Source organism: Nothobranchius furzeri, chromosome 5 (genome assembly GCF_043380555.1).
Source record: "Nothobranchius furzeri strain GRZ-AD chromosome 5, NfurGRZ-RIMD1, whole genome shotgun sequence".
NCBI classification, from domain to species: domain Eukaryota; kingdom Metazoa; phylum Chordata; class Actinopteri; order Cyprinodontiformes; family Nothobranchiidae; genus Nothobranchius; species Nothobranchius furzeri.
Window position 1 is genome coordinate 17,372,564 of NC_091745.1, and position 10,312 is coordinate 17,382,875.

At 39.4% G+C, this 10,312-nt stretch overlaps 1 protein-coding gene across 1 annotated transcript; it reads left to right on the forward strand.

The window, feature by feature from the left end:
* The first annotated feature begins 1,836 nt into the window (after positions 1-1,836).
* On the forward strand, positions 1,837-5,818 carry si:ch211-198p11.6 (uncharacterized). The gene is made up of 5 exons (XM_015976256.3): positions 1,837-1,991; positions 2,691-2,745; positions 2,819-2,929; positions 3,572-3,709; positions 5,362-5,818. Exons 2-5 carry the CDS (start codon positions 2,740-2,742, stop codon positions 5,446-5,448), a joined length of 342 nt encoding a protein of 113 aa, XP_015831742.1. The 5' UTR covers positions 1,837-1,991; positions 2,691-2,739; the 3' UTR covers positions 5,449-5,818.
* Positions 5,819-10,312: the final 4,494 nt, after the last annotated feature.

A 10,312-nucleotide genomic window follows, 5' to 3' on the forward strand; every position in this document is an offset into this window, starting at 1 on the left:
GGGTGGTAGGTGGATGCTGGAGGGTCAAATGTGTTTTAGTGTGTTGGTTAGTTAAAGGACTGCAGATGGAAGAGATGCAAGATGTTTAAGTTCAAGTGCAGAAAGGGTTTTTAGCTGGTAGGAAGTATTTGAAATCATTAACTTGGGCATCTTTTGTTCATTTTACTTTATTTAAAGCAGCCTGTATTGAAAGCTGAGCCATTTCACTGTGTGAGATGAGGTTGCACCAGGTGTTGGAAAGGAGTTAGTAAAGTTGAGATTTATTTAACAAGTTGACTTCTCTGGTGCTTGACCAGCTTTCTGGTTTGATCCCATAACACATCTGGTATTCTACACATGCTTGTGGACACCTCATATATGTCCTGAGATGCAATAATTTATAAACAGTTATGCAGAAGTATAACAAGTCAAAGCCATGCTAACAAAATGGACAGTTTAGCAATCATCATTTGGTTCAATAAAACTTGTGCAGTTGATAAACTTGTCCTGTGTGGGTGGTTTTACTTTGAGGATGTGTTTAGTTGTCTCGAAATCAAATAGTTGGAAAGCATCTGGATTCCACCTAATGTCATGTTTAAAGTATATATTTACTTCTGGACACTAGTAAAACATCACTTAATTAAATGACTTGATTAAATGTTTTTGTCAGATTCTTCCAATCAAATTTTATGTTACATTTCAGACAGAATGTGGGTACTACAAAGTAGAATACTTAACACAAAACCACATGCTCACGTAGACTTTTCTGATCTCTTTATGAGAAATAGACACCTATGACACATAAGTTGTCATTTGCTAAAGATCAAACAAAATCTCGGCATGTTTTTTTATCTTAATAAAAAACTTACATATGAAGTTTTATTTTAGGTTATAGTAGTATACACTTGTCAAATTTTCAACTCACTGGAGGCATCTCATGTGCTTGCCTGCTTCAACATCTCCACCATAGTCCCTGTCCCCAAGAAACCAAGGATCACTGTACTCAATGACTACAGACCTGTGGCTCTGACATATGTAGTCATGAAGTTATTTGAGCACCTGGTTCTCCCCCACCTCAAGACTCACAGTCCCCCTTCTGAACCCCCTGCAGTTTGCCTATAGAGCCAACAGGTCTGTTGATGATGCTCAATCTATCAGTAGTATAGTTGAGGCAGTTCTACGCTGCAGTCATCGAGTCCATCCTCGCCTCTTCAATCACTGTGTGGTATGCTGGAGCTACCATCAGGGACAAGAAGAAGCTGCAATGTGTTGCATGCTCTGCTGAGAAGGTCATTGGTTGCAAACTCCCCTCTATACAGGACCTGTACACCTCCAGGACATTGAGGCATGGAGGTCGGATCAAAGCTGACCCGTCTAACCCTGGACACAGTCTTTTTGACTTGCTCCCATCTGGCAGGAGGCTCAGATCCATTCGGACCAGACCCTCTCGCTACAAGAACAGTTTCTTCCCCTCTGCTGTTGGACTCATGAACGACAATCCTAGGGCTGCCCACTCCAGTCGCTTGGTCCCAGTCACCTGATCCTGCAGTATTTGGACCTGAACCATCGACCTGAACTGATCCGCTCTGATTAGTACCTACACTGTCTTGTATATAGTAGCCGTTGATCTAAGTATTTCCACTTTTTATTATTATTTTATCATGATTATTTTCTTACTTCCAATTTTTTCTTATTTTTATCTTCCTTTTATTGCACCAAGTACCGCAGCAATTTCCTAATGTTGTGATTCTCACACACATATGGTAATAAAACCCTTCTGATTCTGATTTTTAAATGATCTCATTAAAGCCACCTTCGCTTTTTAGGGCCTGCCGGGCACCCGTCTGTCTCCCAGACAACGCAGCTCCTCCCGCTCCCGCCACTGCGATCGTAGCTCGGAATGAAACTGCGTATCCTCGACGATTAACGATGACAGGAGGAAGATGCGACTTCACATCAGACTTTCTAGAGTTTACATGTTTTATTCCCATTCCAATGAAGCTCAGTAAGCGGTAAGTTGTTAGCTGTGCTGTAACACGGGTCCTAGCTGCTGTATTCAAACACAAACGCTACCATCAGTGGTTTTTTAGTTGTAATAACGGTAAACTCTTACCGTAACGTTAAAGCTGTCGTCCAATTCTGATAGGAATGTTGTCTTTATTACCGTTAATCTAACCAAGATGAAATACCTCATTATTAAAGCACAAACCTAAACCAGCCACAAAACTGATTGATTTGTAGCGTTACAAGTTCAATGTGAGCCAGTAAGAGAAAAAGTGGACAAAATAAAGTGTCAGGAAGTGAAGAGAGGCAGCCATGGACTGTTAGATGCAGGCGAGATTCAACAATGAACCACCAGTGTGATGAAATGTAGTTTTTTAAAACGTTGATCCATTTGCTTTGCAGAAATTTAGGCTAGCAGCCATGTGTTTGCTGATCTAAATTAACTTGTGCTATTAACTTTTTTCAACAAAATCATAGTATGATTATACAAAATATCAAAAGTATAATTATAAAACGTAAGAAAAACAAAAGACAGGTCACGAAGTATTTAAAAAGTTTTCATTCTATTTCGACACTTGTTGTTTAGGGGAAACAAAAAGTTAAAGGCTAAATGATTGTGAATAGAAAGATACAGCGAAGAGACAAAAAGAGCTCAATGACCAAAGGAAACTGTAAACAGCTAAGTTTTGCCTCTCATTGTTGGTCAGATTTCCTGGAGTGTTGCGACAATTAAAGATTTGTCTCCAGTGACACAGCATGCAGGTGAGAAACTACATAGTTATCATATTTGATCTGAGTTCTCCTGCAGCGCTGAAGTCTCTGTCCCACTGTTCAGGTTTTGCCAATTTGGGGCCTGGCCATCCCTCTTCCAGCAGTGCTGATGATCACTGTGGGTCTTTACATGATGGTCCTCGGGCTCGGGCTTTGGATCCGATACTGCCTCAAGGTTTGTTCTCATGGCTGGTTTTCTGGTTAGAGAGCTGAGAATTTTAGGCTGCAGTTTGTAAAATTCAAAGAAAGCTGATAATTAGCACAGATTAGAGAATCTGGTGATAAAGTTACCATAAAAATGGAATTTTCTACTTCATATGATTTGTTGAGCCCCATACGTCACACTAACATCTGACACAGCGGCACAATATAGTTTTGTTTTTATCTAGAACTAGGGATGCGCCGATGGATCGGCATTTGATCCCAATCGGCCGATAGCCCCCCTATCGGTTTTGATCGGAGTTTTCAAAATAGATCAAAGCAGACCGATCAGACCATTTTAGATTAGGTTACATTGCCTTTATTCCCAGATTATGTAGTTTGTAGCACTCATTATAATGTTGTAGAAAATTTCTGGCCAATCCACGTGATCGGTATCTGTGATCGGTATCGGTGATCGGCAGCAAAAAACCTGATCGGTGCATCCCTATCTAGAACTTTGTGGAGTGAGTTGTTTGTGTTTTTGCATTTTTCAAATAGCAAACATTGAAACACATTGAAATGTACTTTTTACCCATGCAATTAATAAAGTATTTTCCAGAACTGAAATCAGAACGAATTTCTGTGTCGTCACATCGATGTTGACTCCTCCCAACAGGACTACTGTTCTTTTGAGTGTGCCAACTGCTGTCCAGGCATCTCCATCTCTGAGCAGTGCTTCAGAGTGGCTGAAATGTGTGACTGCCGGCTGCCAAACATTCGCTCCTTCCTGCCGAATTCATGCTCCTCACCATCAGTAAGTAAACATAAAACACTGTTCCTCTGGCAGCAGAGGCTTGAACATGTAGTCGGCCAAAATACCTCATTTGTTCTTTGTAAATTAGTTCAGATGAAGTTCATGCAATCTGTGCTATGGATTAGCAGGAATTATTCTGTTCCTAAAGCAACAAATTAATTATCAAAAATGTCAAAACAAAGAGTTTTATGTATTTAAACCATCCAGTAGGGCTGGGCGGATCGATCTAAAATATCGATAGAATCGACCTAACATTGGAATTGAGTATTTACTAGATACCTGATGGTATCGATTCAGTTTCTTCTAGCCTGGCAAGCCATAACGTACTCACCGCCACAGATGTCGGTCAACGAGGCAGTCCACCAAACTCCCTCAAAGAAGATGCAAAACACATCCTTTTCCTAAATAAACGTTATCTGATCTTGACTCAAACAAAAGCTAAAGTCATAATAGTCCAAACTTGATGCCAAAGCCGTTTCAAACGAGCGGCTGACCGCCGGCTAGTCACATTTGTTTTTTTCAATAACATCCCACCTACTTAGTGTTGCGATTGGTCCATGAAATCTATAGCACTCTATGATTGGACCACTACTGACCGGCCGCTGTCTTGATTTGTAGTTTACCTGGCTGATACCTGTGATTGGACCGTTTCGAGCGGCAGCCATGTTTGTTTGCAGGGACATCCCCCCAACCTCGCTAAAAGAGCGCTGTGATTGGCCCAAACACCATTAAAGCACTGTGATTGGAACGCCACGGATGTCAGTCAACGGGGCAGTCCGCCGTTACATTTAAAACAAGTAAAACAGCGCTCCAGCACGAGACAAGCACAGAGCAGCAGAGAGCACTGCTGATGCGTGATGGCAGACCGAAAAAGGAACGCCGTTTGGATTTTTTTTACACAGCTTTATAGATTTCCAATAGAATAAAAATCTTGGGTTTGTTAACCATTTTAAAACCATTTTCAGTTTCCTAATAAAAATTTTATTAGCCTGAAAATGTTTCCTGTATTTTATTATCATCGTACACATGATTTATTAAAGGAAAACTTACAAAATAATTAAGTAATCAATAAAACTTGAGTTTTCAGACAAGATTCTCAGATTGATGAATATGAGAATCTTGTCTGAAAACTCAAGTTTTATTGATCTTATTTATCTTAATAAACCCCACAAAACTAGATGGTACTAGACTAGTAGTTAAAAGTATCGGTATTGGCAATACTGGCCTCAGTATTTACTTGGTATCGGATCGATACCAAATTTTGCAGTATCGTACAGCACTAGGCTCAAGGGTGTTGGGGGAAAGCTAGCAAGTAAAACGGGGTTTTCAAAGGAGATTCAAAGACCTGAAGAGACGGAGCTTGCTGTACTGCCAGTGGGAGCTCATTCTAAAGGGTTGGAGCCATTACCGAGAAGGCCAGGTCCCCTTTTGATCCAGCTACTCCTGCCCAGCAGAGCGAGGGGACACTCCTGTCTAAAGATGTAGCCAGATGTGTGTGGGAGCAGTAAATAGGCCTGAAGCAGTTAAATACCTTAGAAAGCAACTTTGTTTATGCTGCTTTTTGCTCATCTGAAAAAGGTTTGCTCGTCAGACAAAAGCTGGTGGTAAAGAGTGTAAACCAGCGTTTTAAGTGAGCGTGTGTTTCCTCACAGTGCATCAACATGGACTGTGCTTGTACCTGCCAGCCTCCTGAGTGTGACTCCTGCAACTGTCTTTGCTTCGAGATCCGGATCAAGTAGAAGGACTGGAGGTGCTCGTCCTTTTCACACATTCACTTTCATGCTTTACATTCAGTCAATCGCTGATGGGAAACGACTGAACATTCTCAGGGTAGTGTCTTACTTAAATGTGGCTTATTTTATTTATTCTTTAACAAAAGATAGAACTAGAACTTTTACTGCCGTTGCTTCAGTAGTTTCTTATAACACACTGAAATATTATTTTCTTCATGTTACTGGGCTACTAACTGTAGTTACTTTTTTATTGGACAGTGTATATAATCTTTTATGACACTACTGTTTTATATTAATGTGCAATGTTAATGTATATGTCTTGTTCTCTGAACAATCTGTCAGATTAAAGTATTTGGTAATGTGTTAAAGTCTTAAAGTGACCAAGTCTCTGTTAAACACGAAGCTCTGTTAACAACAGATAAACACATTAGCATTATTAAAAATACGTTTTAGAGTAAAGAGGTAAAATATATTATAATTACAAATCTATATTTGTGTATTTTCTCTTAGGTCTCAATTTAATCAAATCAAATTCAAAGATACTTTATTAATCCCAGAGGGAAATTAGAGTTTCAGTACACACAATTCAGAGATCAGACATACATGGGCAAGACACATGACAAGAATTGGCAACTGTGGTCATTCGCAACCCTGAGTCGAGCTACCTTAATAGAGATAAGAGGGTTACATGAGGATTGGTTCAGGTGGAGGGAAAAAAGGCACTTCAGAGTTACCCTCCCACCAGGAGGGCAGCTTTGCTCTGCAAAAAAACACCTCAGACAGAGATGCAACAGACTTCAGACAACACACAACATAAGTGTCCACTAGGTGGGGTGGTGGGTTGGGACTTTCCACACTTCAGTTCCTGCAGCCACGATAAGCAGCGCATGTCACCTCAGTGTGGATAGGGGAGGAGCATTGAGGGTTGGAGGGTTGCAGTGACCCTGGAACGTTTCAGCGGCCTTCCCGCAGTCCCGCCCAGGCTGGGAAAGGAGACAGAGTTTAGTTGCCATGGCGACGGCACATTCCACATATCTTCTGAGGGGAGAGTTTTCGTTGGAGCCTTGCAGGCTCAAGGACGCCAGTTTCCGATTAGAAATAGTTTTGGGGCCAGACAGATCATTTCCTCTCTGTCTTACAGTTTGTTGGTCCTCAACTAGGGCTGGGCGATATGGCAAAAATAGAATATCACGATTTTTCCAATATTTTATCACAATTTCGATTTTATCACGATTTTTTATCCATGAATAGCATAACTTCAATTGCATATTAAAGAAGAGAAACATTGAATAAATAAACATTTATTCATATTAGGGATAATCAGCACAGTGCTAACACACTTATATTTTAAACTCACACCAGAGATGATAAAAGCCCTGAGAGAAACAATTACAAAAATCAGTTTTTCTCGTTTTTCAAGTTACTTAACATAAATTAAAATTGTAAACATATTTAAAGTGCAAACATGTCAGTTGCAAACGTATTGTGCAAACATTAACTTGTTCAAAATACTGTGTAGCTCCCAGTTGCTCATGTAGTGGATAGTTAAGCTCAATTACGGCTCTGATGTGCGGCTGGACCAGAGATCGCTTGTGGTAGCAAAAAACTGCACATTCTGAATATTTTCTGCAACAAGTCTCTAAATAAAGTAAAATTTTCCAGTGCAGATTGGAGACAACCCATAGAAGCACTGATTTGTTCTCATTTCAGAGAAAAATAGCACAGGTTAGATGCACCTAATAAATAAAATTACTAACAAACTCAGGAATCTTTCTTTGCTTCACTGTTCTGGTGCTGAGAATATCACTAATGTGGATCAAAGGAGATACACAGATGAATGCACCTCTTATTATTTGGAGACTACATTTATTGCAGCTGGCAGAGGCAGAGATTGTTTCTACTGATACATGGAGTTTACAGAATCATTTTAAATGTTAATAGGGGAAGACTGCAGGAGGGAGCGGTAAATTACAGGGGGTCCCCAACAAAAACAAGAAACTACGAGTCTGATGAAACCCGCTGGTTTTCCATCAGGCAGTCACGGGGCAGCTCCAACGTCCCAGTGACCGAACTCAGTCCGGTACCGACACCGGCTCGGCAGAGGGTGGACGAGCCAAGGCGACGTCGAGCTCTGCTTAAGAAGCGGTGATATTTTCCTGCTTCAGAAGAAGCGTCCAACGTGTTTTTACACTTTCTCCGAGACATGTCACGTCACTAAGTTGTTAGCGCCGCGCGCTAAGGAAACCCTGCGTTCCTCTTCGGAACGAAAACCTCGTTGTCGCTCAGCTGCGGCGAAGCCATGTTTGTTCACACACAAATGAAAACAAGCAGGGCACTAATATATTACTATGACTCACTCTGATTGGTTAAGGGTCAAACAAAGGCGTGTCATTCGCCTGAGGTAAGTTCCCTTTTCATTCAAAGGCAGAAATTCAACAGCAGAGCTGTGAATCGTGATAAAACGGTCTCTCAAAAATGACAGACCGTCAGATGTGTAGATCGTACAACGGTCTAAAATCGTCATATCGCCCAGCCCTATCCTCAACCTCTCAGAATCCCAATAATGGACATTAATCTATCCCAATCCGTGCTGATTTGTCCACTCTCTCCTTGATGGCATCCATCTTTTGTGCCAATGAATGAATCTCGGCCAAAGTTCCAAGCTTACGATTCATCTCGACAATTATGTGAGTCTGTGAATTCACAGCGCGGTGCAAACCATCTCTGAGCTCCGGGATCAGGCCAGTATTCCTCGACAGCTCGTTAATTTTCCAGTAAGCCAGGTAGCCTCCAAGGCCGATCAGCAGGAAACCTGACACCAACACCACGACCAACTGACGAGATCCATTTTAGTGATTTCAGTTTCCAGAAAAATGCAGAAGCAGCCGTGCACCCAGCACACACAGACAAGACAGAGGCCTTGAGGATAAGATATGGAGGAGAGGAGGAAAAAAGCACCTGCACCCTCCAAGAGCCGGAAGAAGAAAAAGTATAAGTTAGTTTATACATTTAAAATAGAACTTGAATTTAGTTTTTTAATTTTAACTTCTTGGTTTTTTGGCAACAAAAACAGGAGCAACACTTCCTTTGAGCACTTGGTGGCGTAGCTGCTCTAGTAGCTTTTTGCTCTGATTTAGATTTAATTTCAAGAGTCTGTGTTTGCAGTCATTAAGGTACAGAATGCCCAGATTCCTGAATGTTGACTAGTTTGTTTTGTGAACTTGTGTATTTGTCTAACAGGCAACAGTTACATGTATCAAACCCTCCTGAAAACATTTCAATAGTGAATGTGTGATTTAAAACAGTTCTGGAGCTCAGTAATTCAGTGTGACATTCTTCCTGAAATGAAGATGGTTTGTTTTACACTTAGGAAAGAAACAGATAATTAACCGAAAAACAATTGATTTATTGTGGTAGATAGGGATGCACAATATACCGGCATCAATATCGGTATTGTGCAGATATTAACAACTGATATCTTTACAACCTTGTTTCTGTTTCTGTATCTGTTTCAGAGGGTGAAGAGATGAAGATGCGTAATTGTTTAGTCATGTGACAGTGATAGTAATAATCTCAGAAGCATAAATGTGTGTGATGTTTGTACATAATTACATATTGCAAATTGCACTTTATAGAAATATTTTACTGCCATCTTACTCTTTATTTGTTGTATTGTAGGAGGACCTGCTCGAAAAAGAGATGTCACATCTTAAGTAGATATATATATATATATGTGTGTGTGTGTGTGTATATTATATATATATATATGTGTGTGTGTGTGTGTGTGTGTGTGTGTGTGTATATATATATATATATATATATATATATATGTGAGTGTGTGTGTGTATATATATATATATATATATATATATATATATATATATATATATATATATATATATATATATATATATATATATATATATACAGTGATAGTATCGCATACTGGCCCAAAAAATTAATATCGGTGCATCCCTAGTTTTAGATCAGCAGTAAGTCACAGGCACCTTGGTTTTAAATGTTGTTTCTATAGATAATCATTGGTAGGAACAACCCTGGAGGCAGTAGTTTTTAGTACAAACACTAAAGCTGCTCAGATTTCAACCTGTACATCAACAGGATAACAATCAAAATGTAATCACTGAAGTGGTTTGAGATTAGCATGCAAGAGTTTTTGTGTTCTACTCCACTTTTATTGGCACATTACAGCAGTTCACAGATGTGCAATCAACAAAAATGAAAGAAAAAAATGAATGGATTAGTTTTAGAGCATTTGTACTTTTAAAAAATCAGAGTAATTATTACAAAAATATAATCTGTTTATTGGTTTAATATACAAACATATTAAGCTTTTCCTATCTGAGCCCCAAAACAAAACGTATAATCAAATAATTGCAGTGCAGCTTAATCAGTATTATTTTCTGTGCAAATCAGCTAAATAACTGTCAGTGATGTTCTTTTTTCAAGTTGCTTTTCTGAAAATAAAGCCACTTTCAATCAACAAATGTGCAAGGTTTTCACACTTCACAACAAGCTTTAAAACCAGTTTGACACTGAAATCTAGAGATGCACATTTTTGCTTATTTTTTTTATTATAATTTGATCAAATAATTTTGACCTATTGCTGATATTAGTCATTTAGAAAAACAACAAAATATTTACTTTAAAAACATGATGTTTAAAAGCCAAGATTTGTAGAACACATGATCATTAGTGGACCTTGGAATCATCAGATTTTTCTGCCATTATCACTGGACACCCTCATCCAAAGGAGTTCCTGGCAGGAATGATCAGGACCCACTGTGTGTTATCTTTGATCAGTTAGCATTAGCGTCATCTGAGGTAGAATTATTTTATTCTTAAAAGTGAA